At 28.8% G+C, this 26837-nt stretch overlaps 2 protein-coding genes and 1 long non-coding RNA gene across 3 annotated transcripts; 2 read left to right on the top strand and 1 right to left on the bottom strand.

Moving 5' to 3' along the window:
- The first annotated feature begins 3144 nt into the window (after positions 1-3144).
- Rpi1 (RNA polymerase I subunit RpI1) lies at positions 3145-13228 on the top strand. Its single transcript, XM_072904283.1, has 6 exons — positions 3145-3358; positions 3825-4029; positions 7030-11339; positions 12432-12587; positions 12671-12974; positions 13055-13228. Exons 2-6 carry the CDS (start codon positions 3852-3854, stop codon positions 13156-13158), a joined length of 5052 nt encoding a protein of 1683 aa, XP_072760384.1. The 5' UTR covers positions 3145-3358; positions 3825-3851; the 3' UTR covers positions 13159-13228.
- On the bottom strand, positions 13114-18761 carry LOC140672282 (thioredoxin-2). Its single transcript, XM_072904284.1, has 4 exons — positions 18603-18761; positions 13775-13891; positions 13585-13698; positions 13114-13488 (listed from the first exon to the last, which is right to left on the bottom strand). Exons 1-4 carry the CDS (start codon positions 18639-18641, stop codon positions 13426-13428), a joined length of 333 nt encoding a protein of 110 aa, XP_072760385.1. The 5' UTR covers positions 18642-18761; the 3' UTR covers positions 13114-13425.
- Positions 18762-22124: 3363 nt separating this feature from the next.
- On the top strand, positions 22125-24595 carry LOC140672572 (uncharacterized). Its single transcript, XR_012047918.1, has 3 exons — positions 22125-22674; positions 22776-23255; positions 23352-24595. It is a non-coding gene; the product is annotated as an uncharacterized lncRNA (long non-coding RNA).
- Positions 24596-26837: the final 2242 nt, after the last annotated feature.

Below are 26837 nucleotides of genomic sequence, written 5' to 3'. Positions count from 1 at the left end.
TACTGTCGATAATAAAATAATAGCTTAGATTACACCAAGCACTTGATACGCATACTAAGTACTATACTAGCCAATCATGGCCAGTCTTCTAAAGAATGGAATGACTATGATTAGCCAGTAGTATTTAGTACGCGTATCAAAGTATGTCGGTGTAAACCATAGACATAGTAAGGATAGACTGGCCATAGTCAGAGTGGGGGTAAGTTCGAGTAGAAAAGAACACACTCTGAATGGCAAAGAGTAAAAAGAAACAGGAGGGAGCATATGGCTCGAGCTAAACAAACGGAAATGCCTATATATACCAGCATAAAAGTGGACACTCAAAATGGCTGCTTATGGGCGCCAAAATTGAATAGTTTTTCGGATATGCTGGAAGAACAAAGTTTTAAATATAAATATGGAATATACTTAATATTTTTAATAAAATCAACTTAATAAGATTAAATTGAAATATATAATTTTAATATGCCACAAATAAAATAATATATATTAATAATATTAAAATTTTAACACATTGTTTATAGTCCTTTAAATAGTATATCTAAATAAAACATAACCTTCAAAACATTAAAATCTTGTTATTATATTGATAACAATTATTAACCGATGAAATGTTATTCCATAATTTCGCGCTGTTGTTGTTATGCTACAGGCCTGACAATGCACCATAATTTTATTTTACTATTTTTTTTTAGAATTAATAATTGTGCAAAATAATACGCACATGTGTCTCTCTGACAACAGCTGTAGACGATGCTAATAAGCGTCAAAAAAGTGGACACTCAAGATGGCGGCTTCTGTCAGCGATTTGGCTAGCCCCCACCACCAATACATTCCCTCCTGTTTCTTTTCACCTCCGTAAAGTTAGCCAAACTACTTTGATTTTTTTATAATTAAAATTAACTAATCGTTTAGTAATCGTTTGGTGATGATTGGTAGTCCAATTAAAACGTTTGGTGGTTTATCATTTTTTTTTAATTAAATAATTAAAATTTTGAAGTAAAATTAGCCGAATATTTTTATTTTTCGTCCAATCGAGTTAAACAAGAGCTTATTCGATGCAGAATCGTTAGGTCGTTACGAATAAATTCTTTACAACGTTTGGTGATCCATAGTTTATCCGAAAAATGAAAAAATCATGTGCGGTAAAATAACGGGCGACGTATAGTGACATGGACGTGCGCTGCGGTCACGCGCGCATGCGTTTTAGTAACTTACACAAAATTTTAAATAAATCCTTTTTAATTTTAATAAATCCTTTTTATGTTGCTATGCAAGTTGCAAACCCATGTGGAATCGTATATGCATTGCAAAGTACATGCTTAGATGGGAGTGCATAGGAGGACGGGGCTTTGCCCGTCCCCATAAAAAAATAAAACAAAACTTGAGAGTGTAGAAACTATCAAGGCTGATAGTACTATGTGGAAGTTTCAATGTAAAATTTTAATTCAACCTATGTCCGAACTCTTACACTATATTTATAATTTTTTATTCATAATCTTACAAAATAAATACTAAATGCATTGATGCACGATTTATTGAGCCGTTTGCCTAACAGCGCTTCAGTCAAATAGCATTTGCTTAGGAAAATAGCATTGAAACTTTCACACAGTACTGTCAGCCTTAGTAGTTTCTAGCTCTCAAGTTTTGTTATATTTTTTATGGGGACGGGGCAAAGCCCCGTCCCCCTATGCACTCCCATCTAAGCATGTACTTTGCAATGCATATACGATTCCACATGGGTTTACAACTTACATAGCAACATAAAAAAGATTTATTAAAATTAAAAAGGATTTATTTAAAATTTTGTGTAAGTTACTAAAACGCATGCGCGCGTGACCGCAGCGCATGTCCATATTACTATACGTCGCCCGAATGACAGGTTTCATAGCCTCAAAAGTGATTATCTTAAAAAATTTATATCTCGCTTCGCGTGGCAAGACGATTTTTTCTGCCAGATTCGTTCGTTTCAAGTCAAAATCTATTACTAAAAAAATTTTCAATAAAATCGGTGAGGAGGACCGTTTATTTTCACATTTACCTGCTTTTCTGCCAATGTGTGAATCAGCCTTAAAAGAATTTGGAATCGTGATAATCTAATAAATAACGACCAAACGTTTTAATTGGACTACTAATTACCACCAAACGATTTTCTATCATGTAAGATTAATTTAAAAATTGCTTAATAAATAATATATTAGTCCGGCTAATTTTACAGTCATCGTCGTCATTTTACCGCACATGATTTTTTTTCATTTTTCGGATAAACTATGGATCACCAAACGTTGTAAAGAATTTATTCGTGACCACCTAACGATTCTGCATCGAATAAGCTTTTGTTTAACTCGATTGGACGAAAAATAAAAATGTTCTGCTAACTTTACATCGAAATTTTAATTATTTAATTTAAAAAAATGATGAACCACCAAACGTTTTAATTAGACTATCAATCATCACCAAACGATTACCAAACGATTAGTTAATTTTAATTATAAAAAAATTAAAGTAGTTCGGCTAACTTTATGGAGCTCATTAAGGGTCGACAGGACCGACGAGAAAATTCCAGCGTCACTGTCACCAACATTGAGAAATGAATTCTTATTCAATGTATTGGTGTATGTCTGTATACGTACACATCATTACATTTCAAGAGAGACAAAGATGATGTTATTGTCTTTCATTTTCTCTTCTTAGCAAGCGGTGTTACCAACATCGATTCGTTAGCTGTATTTTAGGTACAGATAGCCATATTCTAATTTTTCGTTTTCAGCTTCGAAAAAGTTATATTTCTTTATGAATTTTTTTAAATATATTTTTTATAAAAATTAGAAGGTTTGTAAAGAGCCGGATTTTGCAATTTGATTCTTAAAAATTTATAATAAATTTTTTTCGAATTCAAGGAGCAGCTACACCTGATCCGCGGTTAGCAGAACATTTTGAAAATTTTATTTTGACCTTTTTTCCAAAAAATCGCTCTTTACGAACCTGCGGACAATGTTGCTGATGAAAAATATCATAATTTTATTGCGATTTTCTCTAAATTTTAGCTGTAATACGACAAAAACGAATCCGTAGTTCGCAGCCGGCCGATAGGAGTCTCCACAGTGTCTCCGGTAGACCCTTAACCATAGATATCGACGAGATTCGCAGTCGTTTGAGAGACACGTGTATTCAAATTCAGTCAAAAATATTCAAATTCGTTCAAAAATACTTAAACGTTAAAAGATATTTTTCTTTTGAAACATATGGAGTTACAATATAATTAACAAACACATAATTATTATTATTTTATTTATCTTTTTTAAATCTTTGCTTTAACATATTTGTATGTGCAACAACTAGATTATTTTACTATTAGGTTAGATTAGTTTTTGTTTTTCTTTCACATAAATATGCGCACTTTAGTACATCGTATTAATGTGAAATAAAGTTCAATGATAAAAGCTATATCTATTTTTATTTTGTTAGTTTTATTTATATCAAAATATAAGAGTGATATTCTCTAAATTACAAAAATGCTTTTTATCGAATATGTTTAATTTGATTATACTTTAGATTGCAACAATTATATCTTTCCTATTTCTATTTTATCAAAAATATACAATTGTAACAATTTTATTGATATCGATGAGAGAAAGTAGTTTGTCACTGAAATTTTGAACACTGTAAATTGTTCCTTAGAAGAAGCTTGTTTCCAAGTATCAGTTATTTTTGAAGTATATTTAGTAATATTTTTATATGGGCAAAGGGATGAATAAAATGTAATATTTAGAAAATTATTGCTGTTATTTTATATATAATGCTATTATATATTATTGTTACAGATTTATAAAAGCTAAATATTAAGAAAAATGAGGAAATATTATAAGCAACGTCTAACGCCAAAACATCAGGATTCTCACCATTTATTATTCTCAGTATTCACAGCAAATGATATAAGGAATTTAAGTGTAACAAAAATCAGGACACCTCTATCTTTTAATATTCTTGGACATGCGTTAAAAGGTGGATTATATGATCCATCTTTAGGTAAAATATTTCATTCTAATATATATTTTGTTATAAAAGATTTTACATAATTTATTAAATATTTTTTGATTGATATAATACATTTCTATTTCTTGATTTTTTTTATAACATTTTATAACAATTCTAATTATATTTTGCTCAACTTTTCAAAAATTATACTTTAGAGTTTAGATAAAATTAAACAATTTAAACTTCAGGAAGAATAGAAAGATTATATTTTGTGTTAGTTGATGTTAATATTTAAATTTAAATTTTAGTGTATAATTCTAATAGTTTATAATTAAGATTTTTTTTTCACTGCAATTATATTAAATTTACTGATATTAAATTTTACATTACTAATTTATATTATACAAATAATGGTAAATAATTATTTTTTATTTATTTTGCAAGAAAAATTCACGTAATATACTTTTTTCTTTAATGTTATATTTTAAGATAATGGCAACAAGGATTCTTAAAATATATGATTTTGAAAATAAAAAATAGAGTTTAAATTACATTATGGACATTACAATATATTAATAGTGATATAATTTCTATTTGAATTATTACATATAATTTCTCTTAATAATAATGTGATAGTTTACAATATTTAAAAAAAAAATTGATTTTTATTAGAGGCATATTATACATGTTTTAATATTATTAAATTTAATATAATTTAATATAATTAAAATTATGTGTGTATATACAGGGTGGACCATTTTAATCCATCCAGTCGAATATCTCGAAAACCAAGCCCGGGAGAGAAAAATGTTTCAGACAAAAAGTTGTATAGTTTCGAGGGGGCCGTAAGATGGTACTATTGGTTTGACCTTGAAAAGTCATTTGAAGGTCACGTGAAGGTCACTTTGTTTTTTAAATGGAACACCCTGTATAGTTTTACATATTCTTGTAGCTCATCTCGAGAGCTTTCCAAAACACTTATGACAAAGTATTTTTTATTAAGTATTTTTTGAGTTATAAGGCTTCAAAGTTGCAGTATTTTGACATAAAATGCAAGATATCTCGTAAAATATTCATTTTTTGATTATCTTTAATACTTTTATACTTTAATACTTTAATACTTTTATGCACAGAATAATGAGACGAATCAATTGGTGTAAAAAAACACATAATTATGTTAAAATAAAAATGTGTAACTGTTAGTTGCAAATTCAGATTTTTACTTTAACATAATTATGTGTTTTAATTATGCCAATTGATTCGTCTCGTTATTCTGTGCATAAAAGTATTAGAGTAAGATAATAAAAAAATGAATATTTTATGAGATATCTTGTATTTTATGTCAAAATACTGCAACTTTGAAGCCTTATAATTCAAAAAATACTTAATGAAAAATACTTTGTCATAAGTGTTTTGGAAAGCTCTCGAGATGAGCTACAAGAATATATAAAAATATATAGGGTGTTCCATTTAAAAAACTTGAAATGACCTTCACGTGACCTTCAAATGACTTTTCAAGGTCAAACCAATGGTACCATCTTACTGGCCCCCTCGAAACCATACAACTTTTATCTGAAACATTTTTCTCTCCCGGGCTTGGTTTTCGAGATATTCGACTGGATGGATTAAAATGGTCCACCCTGTATATACAGGGTGAGGCATTTATATGAGACACCTAAATATCTAAAAAATAAAGCAAGATAGAAAGAAATGTTTCAGACAAAAGTTGTTCGGTTCTAAGGGGATCATAAGATGGTGCCATTAGTTTGACCTTGGGTGGAGGCGCTTCAGAGATTTCAAGGTCAATCTCATTTTTTTAAATCAGACACTTTATATATTATTGCATATTCTTGTAGCTTACCTCAAGAGTTTTTTAAAACACTTACAATAAAGTATTTTTGATTAAGTATTTTTCAAGTTATGAGACTTGAAAGTCACAGTATTTTGAATCAAAATACATAATATCTCGTAAAAATACATAATTTCTCGATAATCTTACCTTAATACTTTTTTGAATAGAATAATAAAAAAAATCAATTTGTGTAAAGAAAACACATAGTTGTCTGAAATAAAAAATACGTAACTGCTCGTTGCAAATTCATATTTTTTATTTAAGACAACTGTGAGTTTTCTTTACACAAATTGATTTCTTTTATTATTCTATTCAAAAAAGTATTAAGGTAAGATTATCGAGAAATGAATATTTTACGAAATATTATGTATTTTAATTCAAAATACTGTGACTTTCAAGTCTCAACTCGAAAAATACTTAATGAAAAATCCTTTATCATAAGTGTTTTCAAAAGCTCTTGAGGTAAGCTACAAGAATATGCAATAATATATAAGGTGTCTGATTTAAAAAAACGAGATTGACCTTGAAATCTTTGAAGCGCCTCCACCCAAGGTCAATCTTATGACCCCCTTAGAACCAAACAACTTTTGTTTGAAACATTTCTTTCTATCTTGCTTTATTTTTTAGATATTTAGGTGTCTCAATATAAATACCCCACCCTGTATATATATATATATATATATATATATATATATATATATATATTTTATATTATATTATTATATTATATATATATATTTTAGTTATTAGCTTGATATATATATATATCAAGCTAATAACTAAAATATATAAAATTGAAAAAAGTTGTGTATTATACCATAAGATTCCATTTAAAATACCCTATTTTATTTCACTATCTTCAGAAATATGTGACATATCAATATAAACTATACAGACAATATAAGTTTCACTCGTCAAGTAAAAAAATAATCATTATCACTTCCATATGATCCTCACAAGTCGCACAGTTAATTGAAATATTTCAATTAAATATTAAATATTAATACTAATACTAATAATTAATTACTGATTTTTTTACACATACTTAATAAGTCGGATTTACATTGCCTTTTCAATTTATTTTTTACTTTGATATATAATATATTTCTAGAAAGATACCAAAATAAAAATAGGACATTTCAAATGGGACACTCTGTTTTACTATATAATTTATATATAATATATTGAATTTATTATAGGCACAACAAAGAATAATTTTGAACTATGCAGCACATGTGGATATAATAGTTCCAAGTGTCCAGGTCACTTTGGACACATAGAATTGCCGGTACCTGTTGTCAATCCGTTATTTCACAAAGGGTTATCCACATTGTTTAAACTGTCATGCTTAAGTTGTTTTACTTTTCAAATACCATCATACATAAAGACATTATTGTCAGCAAAATTAAAGTTGCTTTATCAAGGGCAACTTGCTGATCTTGAAACTTTAGATCAGGAGATAACACATGTAAAATCAAATTGTCAAAAAATAGAAGAAACAGAACATATTTGTGACATAATCGATACTTATATGCAAAACTTTTCCAACAGAACCAGATTCAGTCAACCTATGACTGAGGATAAAAGCAACATAAAGAATGTTAATATACAATGGCATATCTATGTTGAAAATATACTTAAACAATATGTCAGAAATAAAGTTGGAATATGTATTAATTGTAAAGATGTTCTACCGAAAATTACGACATTGCAAAATAAGATAATGATAAGCAATAAAGGAGCCCCTAAAGAAATGTTGTCACATGAAGTGATTCATAAATTGGATACAGTGATGATTATGCCAGATCAGTCTAAGGAATACATGCGACGATTATGGAATAATGAAAAAGATTTTCTTCAGATAATTATACCCTGCTTAGAATTAGTAGATATTGAATATCCTACTGATATATTTTTCTTCGAAGTAGTTCCTGTGCTACCGCCAATTGTGCGACCGGTGAATTTCGTTAACGGCCAAATGATTGAACATCCTCAAACTCATATCTATAAGAGTATTATACAGGATTGTTTAGTTCTAAGAAATATTATACAAACAATTCAAGATGGAGGTACTGAACATTTACCTCAGGAAGGTCGACTTGTCTTTGAACAAATAAGAGGACATACAGCGGTCGAAAAGTTACACAATGCCTGGCAAACATTGCAAAGCAATGTTGATCATCTGATGGATCGTGATATAAATAAGACGTCGGAATCTATGAACGGTCTAGGATTGAAGCAAATTCTGGAGAAGAAAGAAGGTATTATTAGGATGCACATGATGGGTAAAAGAGTAAATTTTGCTGCGCGTTCGGTTATCACTCCAGATCCTGACTTGAATATTGATGAAATCGGCATACCCGAAGCTTTCGCACGAAAATTAACATATCCTACAACTGTGACACCATGGAACGTTGTTGAATTGCGACGATTAGTTTTAAATGGACCCGATGTTCATCCTGGAGCGGTTATAATAGAAAATGAGGATGGATCGGTACAAGCGATTAACAGTAATGATTATATGCAAAGAGAAGCTATTGCAAAACGTCTTTTAACAACAAGCGATAGAACCAACGAATCCTTCACTGGCGTTAAAATAGTACATCGACACCTTCAAAACGGCGATGTATTGTTATTAAATAGGCAACCGACTTTACATAAACCGAGTATAATGGCTCATAAAGCACGTGTTCTCAAAGGGGAAAAAACATTGCATCTTCATTATGCAAATTGTAAAGCGTATAATGCGGATTTCGATGGCGATGAGATGAATGCTCATTTTCCGCAAAATGAACTAGCTAGAAGTGAAAGTTATAATATAGCTAATGTAAGCAATCAATATCTCGTACCAAAAGACGGAACGCCATTAAGTGGTCTCATACAAGATTACATGGTATCCGGGGTACAATTAACAACTAGAGGTCGATTTTTCTCACGAACTAATTATACGCAATTAGTTTACGCCGCACTTTCGATGATACAAGAAGATATAATCCTTTTACCGCCAACTATTATCAAACCAAAACCTTTATGGTCGGGTAAACAAATTCTTTCAACCGTTATAATTAATATTATTCCTTCGCATAAGGCAAGAATTAATCTAATCTCTAATACAAAGATTAATGTAAAAGAATGGCAAGTGGAAATACCGCGACATTGGAAATGCGGAAAAGAATTTAAAAATCCAATAACTATGTCGGAAGCTGAAGTTGTAATTCGGCATGGAGAATTACTATGCGGAGTGCTTGATAAAATGCACTATGGTGCGACTTCTTACGGTCTTATTCATTGTATTTATGAGCTGTACGGGGAAACGTACGCGAGTAAAATGTTAAGCGCATTTGCCAAATTGTTCCAAACGTTTCTACAATACAATGGATTTACTCTAGGAGTTGAAGACATTTTAATAACTCGTAGAATCGACAAGAAACGTAAAGAAACAATTTCTAATTGCCGGAAAGTCGGAGAAGATATACAAAAATCTGTTATAAAAGTACCTGATGATGTACTTACAGATGAATTTAAAGACAAGATAGAAGAATCTTATTGGAGTAATCCGAAATTTCGCGCACAAGTCGATCATAAATACAAGAGTGTGTTGGATATTTACACTAACGATATTAACAAAATGTGTTTACAGATAGGACTCTTTAAAAAATTTCCAAATAATAACTTACAACTTATGGTACAATCTGGTGCAAAGGGATCCATGGTTAATACTATGCAAATATCGTGCTTGCTGGGCCAAAGTGAATTGGAAGGGAAAAGGCCGCCATTAATGATCAGTGGGAAAAGTTTATTAAGTTTCTCAGCGTATGATCCAACACCTAGAGCCGGTGGCTTCATTGATGGTAGATTTATGACTGGTATTAAATCTCAGGAATGTTTTTTTCATTGCATGGCAGGACGCGAAGGTCTTGTGGATACTGCGGTAAAAACTAGTAGATCCGGGTATTTACAAAGATGTCTTGTGAAACATCTAGAAGGATTGGTTGTCGGTTACGATGCGACAGTCAGAGATTATGATGGCAGTTTAATTCAATTTTATTATGGAGAGGATGGTCTTGATATACCAGGTTCACGATTCTTAAGAAAAGAACAAATACCATTTCTGGTCGATAATAAAGACGCTATTATAGACGCAAAATTGTTAGAATATCTGAAAGTAGATAATAAAGAGATTGTAAAGATGATAAAAAAGATCAAAAAATGGGAGAATAAAAATGGTTCTTCTCTGCAAAAGAGGAGAATTAGTGAATTTAGTAGATTCTCTATTGAGAATCAGAGTAATAGTTCGAAAAGAAGAAGCATCGATAGCCATAGTGGGAGAAGTAAAGCCGCATTATCGCTTATACGAAAATGGATAAGAACGAAGGAAAAAGTGAAAGAGACATTTCACACACATTGCGCTAAATGTCCCGATCCAGTAACATCAAAATATAGACAAGATGTTGAATTCGGTGTATTACCAGAACGAATAGAAGGTTTAATCGACGAATATCTTTCTCGTTCTTCGAGGATTAAAAAATCAACCTTAAAAGATTTGTTATCCATTAAAATTATGAAAGCTATTTGCCCACCTGGTGAACCGGTTGGTTTGTTAGCGGCACAATCTATAGGCGAACCGTCCACTCAAATGACCTTAAATACGTTTCATTTTGCGGGACGTGGTGACATGAATGTGACTTTAGGTATTCCTAGATTACGTGAGATTTTAATGATGGCGACGAAGAATATAAAAACTCCAAGTATGGAAATACCCTTCCAAAATAATCTGCAAAATCTTGAAAAACAAGCAAAGAAGCTAAGATTAAAATTAACAAAATGCGTCCTGCGTGATGTATTGAAAGATATTACGATAAGTAGGAAAATGGAAGAGAGTTCACAGAGAAAATTAGTGCACACCATAACGATCGAATATCTTCCTTATAAATCTTATAAAGGAGAGTTTTCCATTCATCCACAGGATGTGATTAAGTGCACTGAGAAAATTTTTTTTAAGAATATATTTAAAGAGATCCAAAAACTTAGTAAAGCAAGCAAAATTTTATTACATTTCGAAGGAGAAAAAAGACGGGCAAGCGACGAAGATGCAATAATAGATCAACTTGAGCCTGATGATGTAATGCCAGAAAATACCGGAAGAGGAATGCAGATAGATTTAGGAGAGATGCATGAATCATCTGATGAGGAAGAAGTTGCGGAGGATGCTGACGCAACGGTGAGTAGGTCATTATCGCGTCATCAAGAAAATCAAGAATATGAATATTCAGAGGAAGAAATGGAAGTTACAAATGATAAAGAGGAAGAAGAAGCAGATACTAATAATGCAAATAAAAACTCAGAAAACAAGGAAGATAATGAAGCGAATGACTTTTCTATAGAGAAATTAAATAATAAAAAAGATAATTATTCTAACAGAAAAAAATCCATCATAGATATGTATGAGCATGCTATCGATTATGATTATGACGAAAGTAAATTGTCATGGTGTAAATTTACATTTTGGGTAAGTGCTTGTAGCGAAAATTTGTTGTTACACTTTTTACTTACTATCTTCATAAAGCAATATTTATAAAAATAGTTTAATCTGCTGAAGATAATATGAATTATATAATTAATTCGTGAATCACACACATACATACATATACTACTTTAACATCAAATATTATTAAAAATATCAATCTATTTTTATTTCCAATCTTCGAAAATATGTATTTTAAATATGAATGTTTGTTATATATAAAAATTTACTATATATATATTTTTTTTAATTAAAAACAATGTTTATGTCATAAACATTCCTGGATTGAATGCTGTCAAAAGAGCTTTTAATCATATATTGATCTTGTATTTATTTTTGAGCAGTTAATTTTTTAATAATGTTTAACAAGTTTTTATTTCATAAACTGCATTTATCTTGTGACTGTAATTGCTGAAAGTGTTTGATTGAGCAAAGATTTCTTTATATTGATTGGTGACATAAAGTTTTCAGCACTTTCAGCGTCAAGAAAACTGCTGTAAACTTTTATTTCAGCCTTGGATATTTTTTTATGTATTTGGCGTACATTTATTCTTTCTTAAAAAAATTTTTTTTAAATAATAAAAAAACTCCATAATTAAATAAATTAAAATATAGTAATAAGGCGTAAAAAAGAGCCGTTTCATTTATTTTTATTCTATTTGTTTCCTTACGACCTTTATGTATTACTTTAAGTTATATATGATTTTCTGACTAAGCAATAAACTATCTATTTAATTATTTAATTATAATTTACACTGTATATCTGGCTCTTTTTTACGCCTTATTACTATATTTTAATTTTTTTTTTAAACATGTCAAAGATTTCGTTTTTTCTAACTTTGAAACAAAAACAGGTCTTATAATTATTAATTAAATTCATGAACATTTAATTAACAAAAAAAATAATTCAAGACTTTTCAACTCATTTTTTAATTAAAACAAGCATAGCGCTATGTAATTCATGGTCGTGAATTATGATACATCCTGTATATATGAAATTTCATATAACATCTATCACTTATAAAATAGTAATATAGATTCTACATATACAAGTAATAATATATTAATCTCTTTTAGTTGCCGCTTAAAATGATCAAATTAGATTTGCCAACAATAATCAGAAATGCTGCAGACAAAACTATTTTATGGGAAACACCAGATATTAAGAAAGCTTTTACTTTCCAAAATAACGAAAATGAAACAATTCTTAAAACAGATGGTTTAAATATAGTAGTAAGTAAATGTTTATGAACAATCTGTAAATAGAAAATATTTTCTATCTTATCCATATGTATTTCATATTTCTTTTATTACAGGAAATGTTCAAATATGATAAAACACTTAATTTAAATAGGCTATATTCTAATGATATCTACAATATTTCTCAAACATATGGAATTGAAGCTGCAAATAAAGTTATTGTGAGAGAAGTTAGAGACGTCTTCAAGATGTACGGTATTACTGTAGATTTTAGGCATCTAGCCTTAATCGCCGATTATATGACATTTGATGGGACATTTCAACCACTTAGTCGGAAAGGAATGGAAAATTCTGCCTCACCATTACAGCAAATAAGCTTTGAAAGCTCATTAGCTTTTTTGAAAAGTGCAACATTGCAAGGTAATGCATTTTATAATTAGATATAAGATTGCTATTGCAAATAGGCTGTACAAAATTACGTTTGTATTTTACTTTTATAGGAAAAAAGGACGCTATATTATCACCCTCAAGTAGACTGATGTTAGGACAACCGTGCAAATCTGGTACTGGAGCATTTTCTGTATTACCATCGTTATACATGTAAAAATACACAATACTATTCTCTATTGACGCATAATTATATTTTATATGTTTGTAAGTTTATTACATTTTTTCTTAAAATAAAATTGATAGATATAATAAATCCTATTTTCTGAAAAAAGCTTAGCTTTGAGTTTTTTTATATGTGCAATGCAAAATTCACTTTTTGTATTCATATACATAAATAGCTGTTCAACATTGTGTGTCTAAAATAGTGCTAATATTCAATATTATTTTTTTAAAACATATTTAAACACTCGTAATATATTATTTACTTATGTTTTTGAATAGTATTTTTCAATTTATCATAATTTGCACCAGAAAAGGTCTCCAACTGAAAAAAACATTTTATTTGATTATTGACAGCTATTTATTTTCTCTCTCATATTAACGTGTAAAAAGTTTAAATTATTTTGAGTGTAATACATACCCTTTTGCCTTCTTTTATAAAAACAAATGTAGGCATACTGGATATATCATATTCAGCAGCAATATCTTCACATTCATCCACATCAACTTTGAGAAAAACAACATCCTGCATTTCCTGTATAAAAAGATAGTTATGTTAATTTAAACAATTTTAGAAAACTTGATTAAATAAAAATCAAACATGATAAAACCTTTGACAGTTCTTCAATTAGTGGCCCAATCATCTTGCATGGTCCACACCATACAGCAAAAAAATCAATAACTACCAAACTATTGCCTGCTTCTTTAAGTTTAGTCTTTAAATCCTCCTAAAAAAAGTGAGAATAATGATTAAAATCATTTTTTTCATCAAATGTATATCAAAGTACAAGAATTATATAAATTATTAAAAGAATATACATTTTATGTTAACACATTCTTAATGTTAGCTAAGTGTATAAGTGAAATAAAAAGAAAAGAAAAAAAATATAATAACTATCACAATAATACAGATAAGATATAACCTACTTCAACAATGTTATAGAGTGTGATTACGTAGGATTTATCTATAATAATTAGATTTTAAATCAGATGTAAGAATATAAATAAGACTCTAAAAAAATATTTTTTTTTTTTTAAAGCATAAAAAAAGATGGCAAGATTGCTGTTATATGTGTATAGTGTAAAATATATCTTACGAAAATATTATAATATATAATGATATTACAAAATTGTGCTAACTTAAAATAAAAACTTATAAAAATATTTTAACAATTTTAATAATAACAAAAAAATGTACAAAACTTGTCATAGTTTCCTACAAAAATAATGACAGTAAAAAGTTGCAATAAAAAAAAATGTTTTAAATAAAATTTTAGTTAAAAGAATTTAGCGCTGCTAAATTAAACAAATAATACTAAAATTAATATATTCTTTAATTGAAATTTAACAATGATAACTTTTTAATTAAAATATTTAATTTTTTTTATTGCAACTTTTTAATATCATTATTTTTGTAGGAAATTAAAACAATTATTTTGTACAACCTTTTTTTTATTCAAATATTTTAAGTTTTTATTTTAAGTTAGCGTTTTTGCGCTATCATAATTTTTGTAGGCTGTTCGATTTTAAGTCATATGTAAGTAATATACATAAAAATAAAAAATGAATATAAATGTTTTAATTTTATACTTGTATAATTATTTTCTTATAATCTGAAACACAAATTTTTTTTTAAAACTTTGTTTCTTATAATTTTTTTGAGTTCTCAATTAATGGAAAAACTCAATTATCAAAACATATAGTGACTATTTCAGATCTAGAATTCGCAGTCATCTTGATGGTTTTTACATTTCTTATTTAAATTTTATTTTATTGATATTCTTATATTCTTTTTCTTTTACATATAACTTTTTTAATTCTTTGTTTAGTATTATTAAAAATTAATGTTAAAGTTATCTTATTTTTAAGTGTGTTTATATTTGAATTTATTTATATTACTGCAATCAGTCTAAAACACACACTGCATTAAGAAATAATTAATTATACCGTAATATAATTATTGATTATTGCAAAACTACTTTTCAAAAGCATTTATACTAAATTGTATTCATTTTATTAATTATTAATATTTTATTTTATTATGTTTTCTATTTTATTACAAATTATTTTATTATCATATTTTTTATATATTTTTTACATTAGCAAAAATGAAAGTATAATTCTCAAGGTAAAACAATTTAAAAATCAACATAAAATTTATTGTGTGATGTATATTCTTTAATTTATTGAAATATATTTTTCATCCGTTATTAATTAATCACATATATGTTATAACATGTTGTGTAAGATATGCATTTTGTCGATTTTACTGAATTGCGAGGTTTATATAGGATTTATACATACAAATGCAACGTTTGATATATTTCGGTGTAATATTAATTAACTTAAAGGAAATAAATTTCGTTATAAATTTAAAGGAATAAATTTCGTTATAAATTTAAATTTAGAGTCGTGGCACCATCCACCTCTGCACATACCACAAAAGAGACATGACCATCGACCTAATTGATGGTTTTTAGCTTTCTCAACTTATCAGAAATTTTTTCAGAAAAAACTGGAGTTAATCCGTAAAAATTCTATTGGCTATAATGGATATCTCCTTTCTTTTATTTACATACAATTATTGAACGACTGAAAATTCTTTCTTTGAAGTTGAGAGGCAAGTGTTTTATGAGCAAAGATAACAACATGTGCGAATACATTAATAAAAAAAATAAGGTCTCGTATTTTAATATACTTTATGTTAGTATTGTGTTAGTATTATTGTATGTATTATTATTTCTTATTTTGCTATTTATATAAGTCATTTATTGTTTATTCTATTTTTTATATAGTTACTGAAAAAAGCCCTAAGAGGGACCAAAACGTATAAATTAAATTAATTAAATAAATCTTTAATTGAAAATCTTTATTTCACGCTTTTGATCTACGTCATTTGTTTATTTGAATATCACTTTTTTCGTTATAAATTTTCAAAAAGTTTACAAATGTATAAAAAAGTAAAATCTTTGTGATTATCTAATGAGGAAGAGGGAGAGTTTAGTAAAAACTCTGAGGCAAACTGGAGAATACATATCATTAACCATTGTCGTTTTTCTGATATAAAAACATAAGTTTAACTTATAACGCATACATACACATTATTGATTTTATAATTTACAAATGTAGATGTTTATTGCAAGTACACATACATATTTCTCTTTATCACATGAAATAGTTTTGTGAATTGCATTATTGAGTTATTATCTTTATTTGGAAATTTATTTTGATTTATTTTGATTATTTTGGAAGTTTATTTGGAATTTTATTATTGTTTTTATTTCTGGTTTTTTTTTATATATTTTTTAAGAATATCACAAATTTTTTTAGTTACGTAAATCTTTAAATTATGACATAAGAAGCGAGAAATCATATAAATGTTTATGTGTGAAATACATTTAAATAAATAAGTTTTTTGAATGCTTGTGTTCAATAGTATGAATTAGTAAAATATGTACGCCAAAAACTCTCTTTTCAATTCATGAATTAATAAATAGCTATAAATCTTAGTTGTTTATCATAAAATCTATTTTCATTGAAAATATAGGTAGAACTTGCAAATAAGTTATATATTTATTTATATTGTAAATGCAGGATAACAAAAAAATTTTCGACGTATTTTACTAATGCATATTATCGAACATAAATGGTAATATTCAAAAGAACTTATTATTTCGATATATTTCACAAGAAAAAATCATACGATTGAGTACGACGTTATAATACAGTATGACGTTAATATATATAAGAGAGTATTAATTTTTTAAATTAAATAATTTATAAAATATACATTTTTTATTTTTCTACTTTAAAATTTTATATTATTTGGCCTACAAATTTAATACAATGCATTGATATTTTATATTATAGAATTACTATTTTATTAATTATTATTATTTTATAAATAATAATAATTATTAATCAGAAGGTTTGTTTTTATGCGACCAAACTGGCAAATTTAACTTTATTTAGTTATTAAATGCTTGATATAACGACGACGTTTCGACCTTTGGTTTAGGTCCTTTTCGAGTCTTAATTAACGTTGTAACGGTTAAGGAGTTATAAATTCGAACGTCAAAAAGTCGACTTTCTGACATGTAAATGTGACGTTCGAATTTATAATTCCTTAACCGTTACAACGTTAATTAAGACTCGAAAAGGACCTAAACCAAAGGTCGAAACGTCGTCGTTATATTAAACATTTAATAACTAAATATAATTAAATTTGCCAGTTTAGTCGCATAAAAACAAATCTTCTGATTAATTTTCACCACTGGCGATACAAATTATTATCAAAATAATTATTAATTTTAATAATTGTTAACAATTTTTTTAATTTCAATTTTTTTAATTTCAATTTTTTTAATTTCAATTTTTTTTAAAATTTTTTATTTAACAATTTTTCTAAAAAATTATAATGTATACGTTGTATATATTTTTCTTTTTTTAAAAATTATTCATAATAAATATAAAGGAATATTTAATTAAATAAATATAATTTTTAACAAAATATATTTTTTATTCACATCACACATTCAATGTATTGATATAACATCTTGACAATGATTGTGTGATTCAATTGTCACACCGGTGTATAATTAAAATTGTTTAAGATTGACGTAATGTTCAGTGAATCATTCGTCTCCATGAGTGGCATATATTTATATTAGAGCTATTTCGCAAGAATCGCCGTTTGGATTATATTGGCAATGAAAGGCTATCTCAATGTGTAACAGAATCGATTATCCTCAAGGACGGAACTCAGAATCGAAATAGGTTTCACAAAAAGTAATAACACGATACGCATGCGGATATATTGGAACGCGCGATGTTGCCAGATTATAGCCTTATTCGTACAACTATTTCACGTTTCTTACTGTAAGCAACAAAGGAATATTATGTGGCGCATTTTTTTCCTATTATCATTAATGCGCGCGCGCGCACCCCCCCCCCCCACAATACACCACACACACACACACACACACACACACACACACACACACACACACACACACATATATGTATGTATGTGTATATGTGTGTGTAGTACCATACATAATTTAGAATTATTCAATCTAAAAGTATCCCTATCAGCACACATGTTCAAAAGATGTCCATAAGATATTCACAGGATATTAAAATATGTTTTAACATTTTATGGATCTCCTATAAACATCTTTTGAACATGTGTGCTGATAGGGATATAACTTTTTGTTTTGCAAAAAGTAAAAATCGATATATCTAATTATGTATAATACAATATTTGTCTTTGATGCTTGATAATAATGCAATAAGTTGAATTTGCGCGTGTGTACAGCTCTTTTCACATTCAAGGTTATCTTATTGCATACATCTGTGTAAACTGTTACAACTATATGCACATCCAGTGATTCATATGAAGATTATTTATTGACAATTAATGATTCTATTATTACTTACGGAATTCTGAATATGGACGACTTCTCCTTCGTGACCCATTTCGAAATATGAGAGTGAACTTTGCGAAAGTAGTAAGAACTATCTCAATACAACCATATACTACAGTAACTCAGGAGCGACTGACTACTGACTACTGATTATGTCTGACCATGATGTAATCATACACAGTGTTGTCACAGTTTTTAAACTGTGGTGTTATTAAGCCAAGGATGGTTGATTTTTTCGCGCATGCGCTACGCAGTTATATAGTTTTGGCGGGAACTCGGGGATTGATAGAATAAATTAAAGCCCGTATCAAACTACGCATTAAAAATTGAAGATTAAGGCCGGTATTCATAATCCGTTCTTATTTCAAGACTATCTCAAATAAAGCGCTGGACACATAAAAAAAACTTAAGCCATAAGGGCGTCATTACATGAAGCGCGGAAAACAAAAGGCGTTTTTCAGCAAGCACCACAGGCGACAGTGTCCATTAGTGTGAGAAAGAACATATCAGTGTGTCTCACTCACACTAGTGGACGCTATGTAAAGGCCGCCGCACACACTTTTACATAACACATAAGGCACATACTTAAGGAAACTGATTGGTCTAAACACATGCATAAGGAATTCAATCAATCGAATTCCTAATGGGTCATCTACAATGGCTGTAGAACGTAAGGTCGCAAGCAAATTGACCAATGACAGTCAAGCATTTTCGAAAATGTCATTGGTCAATTTGCTTGCGACCTTACGTTCTACGGCCATTGTAGATGACCCATAAGATCGGGTCTACAATAACTGTAGTAAACCTTAAACCGTAAGAAATTAACCAATCATAATTGAGTTTAGAGAAAAATAATGAATATGATTGATTAATTTCTTACGGCTTAAGTCTTACTACAGCTATTATAGATCCGGCCTAAGCAGAAAGCAGATACCATTGCGCATGTGTACGGTATCTGAATTTCCAATCTACACAAAAATACATAAGCATAGTCACAAGCCACAAGTATAAATTCAATGAATTTTACTGGCAGTAGAATCGAAACCATAGGACGTTTTCCAGCAAACGACACAGACCACACAGTGTAACACAGTGTCCACCAGTGTAAGGGAGACACAACGAATGTTCTCCCCACAGACTTCTATATAATACTAGACTGCTAACTCCTTATGTATAAGGCAGTTCTAATTTTATGTACAAACAAGTATGTATGACATTCCTTTCTGCGCATGCGCTGTGAAGGCACGTGTTGCACGCATATATATACATACTATGTATGATAAATAAGCATATATAAAAGATATAAAATAACTGCACATTTGTATCTCATAATTTAATATTTATATGTCTTACTTTTTTTACTAACACGACATATGTTCTGACAAGAATTAGAGACCGAAAGCAGCTTAGAAGTACATGTATTGATCATAATGGCGTCGGCACATGTCAGTGCATGCGCACAAAGGGTCACCTTAGCGCTAATAGTATCTTTCCGAACGCGCTCTTAGTACATAAAATTCGAGGACACTTTAACGATAGTTTTAAAGATTGAAAAAGCAGAATATCTAATAGGATATCGATGTTTGAATAAATTGGATAAATTTATAAAAGTACAAAAAGATAAAAATCTTTTCGTGACGAATTCAAACGTCATATATAAAATTAATTGTAACGGTTGTAATGCGTCATATGTGGGACAAACAAAAAGACGACTACAGACACGCATAAAAGAACATATTAATAACATAAAACTAAGTTCGGACAGACATTCGGTTATTTCGGAACATATACTAAAAGAAAAACATATATTTAATTGGGACGATGTGAAAATTTTGGATTATGAATCTAACTATTACAAGAGACTTATTTCGGAAATGTTACACATCAGGGATCAGAATAACGGTTTAAATTCACATATTGATACAGATTTGTTAAATGAATCATATTTTGACATATTACAGGAACTAAAAAATACATAACAACTTGTTTGTTAGATGATGATAATTTCGAAAGAGCAGGATGTTTGTCTGAAAAACAGAAAGGTTGCTCCTCGACCTTTAGATCAACATTATTAGTCTAGTGGTGAATTTGCTGGAGATGAGTTTGTTTCTCTATCTTTTATAAGAGCATTTCGTGTGAAGTTAAGTTTTTGTGAAAATCATTATGGACAGGAAGAGTAAGCTCAAAAAAAAATTTTTTTAAATTCAGTTCCACATTTGCAATACGACTTTATTTCGAGCGATCATTATTGTGAGACTCTTCCTTTTCTCTTTTTCATAGAAAGCATGGCCTCGCCCTTTATTGAAAAAACGCATGATTTGTCAACAGTGGACGGTTATTGTTTCTCGCCCTCTACCGAAGAAGTAATGATTGTCCCACGAAGAAAAGAAAAAAATTATGATGATCGTTGCGTATTGGTCAAAAAATTATTGGTGTGAGACGTGCGGTTTTACGAGGGATTTTGATTTGCGTTGAATTTGTAATGTGGGTTTATCTTTTTTGGTACATTGACGTCGGAATTTTTTTATATTTTTATATTAATGTGACCCAGTTGACATGCTAACTATCTTTACTTTGGCTTTTACTTTGGCGTTTCAATTTATACAGGTTACATAGTATTGATAAAGGCTGCGTACAGCCGAAACGTTTACTTTAATATGTTTTCAAAGGTTTGAACAATAAACTTTATTTAATTTTTCAACATATATTGAAATTTGCTCGATTATTGGCCGTCTTTTTTATTGATTATTTATTGTCAATATTGTCATATTTATCTAAATATTGATGTATATATATATATATATATATATATCGCTGAATTTTTCTTTATTACGCATTATGCCGGTCAGTTATAATAATTTGTTATGCTGAACACTACTGGTGCGTTCGGGGAACTCGCTATCGCACTACCAACGCAAACGCTATCGACACACTACCTCGAAAGGAATAGCATTGGTAGCGTAGAATTATGATGTCACACATCATCATTAATGACGTCACGATTGCGTTTGTTAGCACTACTACCTATCTCTGTGAACAGTCGACAGTACTAAATTGCACGAATAGTGTCGCCCCGAACGTACCCTTTATACAAGGTGTCCCCGAATTGCCAGATCAACTCTCATAGGTAGATAGAGCGCGTTAAACTGAAAACAAAAGTCTTATATCATTTTCTTAAATTCGCAATAATTAATGAGATATAAATTAATAAAAATCAGCCAATCCGTGCCAGTATAAGCGCGCGGCGCGAAGAAACCTCCCAGTTGTTACTTGATACTAAGCGCGCGGCAAGACATAAACGCAGCGCGTACTGTACGTGTGTCTTTCAGTACGTCCTTTGTAGAGCGCTCCGCCTACTGTCTCGTCACGCGTCTAGTATCAAGTAACAAGTAGGAGTAACAAGTAGGAGCTGTATAAGCAAAATCTAGGGAGTTAGCAGCATATATGTAATACTACTATTTTGCTAACACCCATAAGAGGAAAAGAGAAAAAAGATACGCTGAAAAGAGACAAATATAGCAGGAATTTCTGCCGTGCTGCGCATGCGTGACGTCTATAGAGGCGTGGCTTATTATACGCGGCTTGTTCGAGAAATATGAATAGGCACATCTATATATATCAGCACATGCGCACATCGCACAATATTCCTTGCTAGAGCGAGACACGAAGTATTGTCCGCACCGTAATGTTGGCTACAGTTTCTCGACTTCCGTTAGCAATATAGTAGTATTACATATATGGTTAGCAGTCTAGTATTATATAGAAGTCTGTGGTTCTCCCTCACACTAATGGACACTGTGTCGCCTGTGTTACTTGCTGAAAAACGCCCATAGACATATATGAATAGATCATATATGTAATAAGCATATATTGCTAATGGTTCTCAAAAACATGAGAAAACAATACGGTGCAGACGATATATCGTTCTCCTTGTTTAGCAGGACTCGATTCGTAATACGCATGTGCAAGGATCTTACGCATATATATGTATATTTAAAAAGCATTTAAAGGTTAAGAAAAATGGGTAAATTATGTTACTTATGTGACCGAATAGCATCACAAAAAGAAAATATTTCATTACATAGGTAAGAAATATTGATATTATTTAATAAATATCTTATAAATGATATATGTATAATCAATGATAGTAATGATAGCAGTAATGTACATATAATAAAAATTTTAGTTTTCCAAAGGATTTAACTGTACGTCAAAAATGGATAAATGTTTGTGGATTAAATGTAAATGATGATGTGTCACGTATTTATATCTGTTCTATCCACTTTACCGAATTGGATATAAAGACAAGTAACATTTTTAAAAAAAAATAAATTTCTACTTAAACGTGGTGCAATTCCTTCAATGTTTATTACGAATCCTCTTGTCATACAAGATGAAGATGATTTGTCACTAAAAGCACACGTGACTATGAACGAGAATTTGGTCCGATATGAATATGATAATGAAAAATGTGGAAATAAAGATGAATTGTCATCAGAAACATCAACAAACATAATTATAAATGATAATTTTGTCAGATATAAATACAAAAATGAAGATGATTTGTCATCAGAAGCATAGACAAACATGACTAGAAACAAGAATTTAGTCGGATATGAATATAATGAAAATGAAAATAAAAATGAAGATAAAAATAAAATTTAAGGTAAATCTAAAAGTATAAATTATATAATGTTATAAATGTTTTCATTAGAAATAACAATAATTTGTTCATTGGTTTATATATTTTCTTTTATTCCAGTCTCTGATGAAAATTGTAATTCCATTACTGTGAAATGTAAATTAACTTTTGAAGACGATGATATCAATAATACAGATAAATTCTATAGAGTAAAGATTAGTGTAGCAAATTGAACGATTAAATTTATTTGAAAAAAGTAAAATTAGTAACATAATAATAATAATTTTCTTCCTTTAGTTGTTTTAATTAACTATTACTTTTATTACTTCAACTCCAATTGATAATAGCTACAGTACTCCCAAAAAACAAAGCAAATTCTTTGAATCACGTTATATCTCAGAAATTACAATAGCAGATGTTGCAACTCCAAGAAGAGCTAGTAGAGTCATTAAATTAATAAAAGAGACTGATCAGCAAAAATCAAAATGAATTAAAAGTCTACAAAATCAAATAGGAAGCCTTAAAAACCATATTAAATCTTTACAAAATTTAGTATCTCATTTGAAGGAAAAAAAAAAATGATGACTGAAGAAAGCGGAGATACATTTATGGTAAAATATATAAAAATTACTTTTTTTAAACATTTGCACAGTTGTAAATGTATTAAAAATGAATTAAAATCTATAAGCTGTGATAAACTACAGATTGCAGACTCAATTACGATTGAAGTTATGGTGGGAATATTTAGTATTGAAGTTATAGCAATAGTGACAGTTATTTACAACTGGTATTTTTTGCATATTTAATTGATAAATTGTGCATTTTTTACATATTTAATTGATATAAATTTGCAGAATCCTGTCTGAGAAGTTAATTTCGATGTTATTAATTTTTCAATAACATCGAAAATCGAAAGCAAGAGTATATGTATTACATAATTAATTTTTTTGTAGAACATGATACCCCATTTCAATGATATAGGAAAATTGAAAATAAAGGAGAATGGAGTTTATACCCTACAAATACGCAATTTTGCGTTAACTTTATATTTTTATTCGTCTAAGGTATAAATATGTAAGGAAAACTTTTAATAATTGTTTACCAGCTGTATCAACTATTAGATCATAGTATCGAGTTGTTAATGGCTCTCCTGGTTTTACGGAAGAATCATTCAAGGCACTTGAATTACACTGTAAAAATAATGTTGGTATAGTTAATATTGTAATGGACGAAATGTCTATAAAAGAACAGATTATTTATGATAAGAAACAATTAGCTCTGTAAATTATGGTACTGTACAAAATATAGAAGATGATAATGATAATCCTACTAGCAAAAATGCTTTGGTATTGATGGAATGGCATTGAATGAACATTGGAAAATTCCAATCGGATATTTTTTAAATCGTTCATTAAACGGAATAGAACGTTTAGCGAATTTGCTAACACTAGCAATGGAATTCTTACACAAAGTTAATTGCAAAGTATACTCAGTAACTTTCGATGGAGCTAATTCTAATATTAGTATGTGCATTACTTTAGGTGCAAATTTAAATTATAATTCAAATTTTAAGCCATATTTCACAAATCCAACATCAGAAATTTGTTATATTTTCTATGACTTTTGTCATATGATCAAACTTATTCGAAATATATTAGGAGATAAAAAAATAATTAAAATTACAAATGGGAAATCTATTTTATGGTCTTATATGGAGAAATTATACGAAATGCAATGTAAAGAAGGTTTAAGAGTAGCCAATAAATTAACTAAAAAACATATATATTATCAAAATAATAGAATAAATGTCAAACTAGCAATACAAACGTTTAGTGAAAGCGTTTATAACTCTTTTCAATTTTTTAAAAGTCTAGATGACAAAGAAATACAAAATACTTTTAAAAACTGTTCAGAAACTGCGCTATTTTGCTTAAATTTTAATAATATGGGTGATATGCTCAATTGCAAAAATAGATTTTCTAAACGTGAATTCGATGCTCCGTTAAATAATGAAAATTATACAAAAATGAAAGAAAATGCAGAAAATTTTGAAAAATATATAACTACTTTATGTGATGTTAATGGAAATTCAATATTAACAAGCAACCAAAAAACTGGTTTCATCGGAATGATTATTGGTTTAAGAAATATATTTCCTCTTTTTGATAAATTCATTAGGAATGAAATATCTATTAACATACAAACTCTCTTAAGATTATTTAGAAACATTTTTTAATGCAATTAGAAGTCGTGGAAGCTTTAATAATAATCTGAATGCTTTTCAATTTAAATGTGCTTATAAACGTTTACTAGTAAAACATGAACTCAAAGAATTTGAAAATGGCAATTGCACTTTCGATAATATTAATATTTTACATGTTTCTTCGAAATCTAAAAAAATTCAAGATCAAATTGGACATATTGATCTTCTCGATAAAACTGTTGAGCCTGAATCATCAGACCATGATTATATTAGATACTGTTGGGAATTAACTTCCTTTGTAGAAAACATTGTTTTATATATTGCTGATTATATTGCGTATAAAGTTAGCAAAACTATATTTTGTCCTGACTGCAGAGCACAATTAACAAGTGATGTATCCAGCGACACTATGCCACTTTTGAATAGAATAAAAAATAAAGGTCCTTTTACAATACCGTCTATGGATGTATGCAAAATTTGCAAAATTTCGGAAAAAGTAATTCGAGAATATAGCGATAACTTATTAAAACCAAATATAAAAACCATATTAATAAATAATATATGTCGTAAAATAAGTATTATATTTGACAATAAAGAGATGAATGAACATATTTTATCGCAGAATATTTTAGAGAATCATCGAAGCCAGTTGTGCAAATGGATTATTGAACTTTCTAAATACTAGATTATTTTATGAATCTAATAAAATGTCTGTTAAAGATACTTATATTATATCAAAATACACTAAGTTGATATTATTCTAAAATAGTTCAATAGTTGTAAACATTACTTTATGAAATTTTTGTTGCAATATTGTATTATTATGTATTTTATTAATAAAATATTTTAAAGTATTTTATTTAAAAAATATTTAATTTATTTAAACACACCTCATTATTTTTTATTTTCTTGTTGACTATATCCATAGTTATAATGTTTAACGCATTCTTACAAAGATATAATATAATATAATATAATTTAATTTTATAGCTTCAATTTTCATTCTTTTTAATTTTATTTTTGTAAATATCACTTATCTATATTTTTATTATTAAATTATTAAATTATCTCCAAGACTAATTGCTTTCTTATTCAATGTATTTGTTAACATCATACAAAAACATTTGTAAATGAGTGCAATTTATTATAATTTTATTTACATGTATTACTCTTATGTCTATAATGTTTAATAATTTAGTTTCATATTTAAGTGCCTGCGCACAATACCTTGCGCACAACGGCCATAGTACCGCTTTCTGTCTTACTTCAGCGTTGTCGGTTCCTCTCACTTCCACTTACGAGTGGTAACAATATATCCCACAGACTTCTATATAATACTAGACTGCTAACTCCTTATGTATAAGGCAGCTCTAATTTTATGTACAAACAAGTATGTATGACAT

Source organism: Anoplolepis gracilipes, chromosome 13 (assembly GCF_047496725.1).
Source record: "Anoplolepis gracilipes chromosome 13, ASM4749672v1, whole genome shotgun sequence".
Taxonomy (NCBI): domain Eukaryota; kingdom Metazoa; phylum Arthropoda; class Insecta; order Hymenoptera; family Formicidae; genus Anoplolepis; species Anoplolepis gracilipes.
The sequence above is the reverse complement of the archived record's forward strand: the minus strand, read 5'-3'. Positions and strand labels throughout refer to the sequence as shown.

Excerpts from the sequence above, each read along its gene's own strand:
- Rpi1 (XM_072904283.1), top strand. The coding sequence starts at position 3,852 with ATGAGGAAATATTATAAGCAACGTCTAACGCCAAAACATCAGGATTCT. Across the intron at positions 12,588-12,670 it reads CAGATGGTTTAAATATAGTA|GAAATGTTCAAATATGATAA; the intron begins GTAAGTAAATGT and ends CTTTTATTACAG. Across the intron at positions 12,975-13,054 it reads GAAAAGTGCAACATTGCAAG|GAAAAAAGGACGCTATATTA; the intron begins GTAATGCATTTT and ends TTACTTTTATAG.
- LOC140672282 (XM_072904284.1), bottom strand. The coding sequence starts at position 18,641 with ATGGGTCACGAAGGAGAAGTCGTCCATATTCAGAATTCC. Across the intron at positions 13,892-18,602 it reads TCGTCCATATTCAGAATTCC|GAGGATTTAAAGACTAAACT; the intron begins GTAAGTAATAAT and ends CACTTTTTTTAG. Across the intron at positions 13,489-13,584 it reads TTATAAAAGAAGGCAAAAGG|TTGGAGACCTTTTCTGGTGC; the intron begins GTATGTATTACA and ends TGTTTTTTTCAG.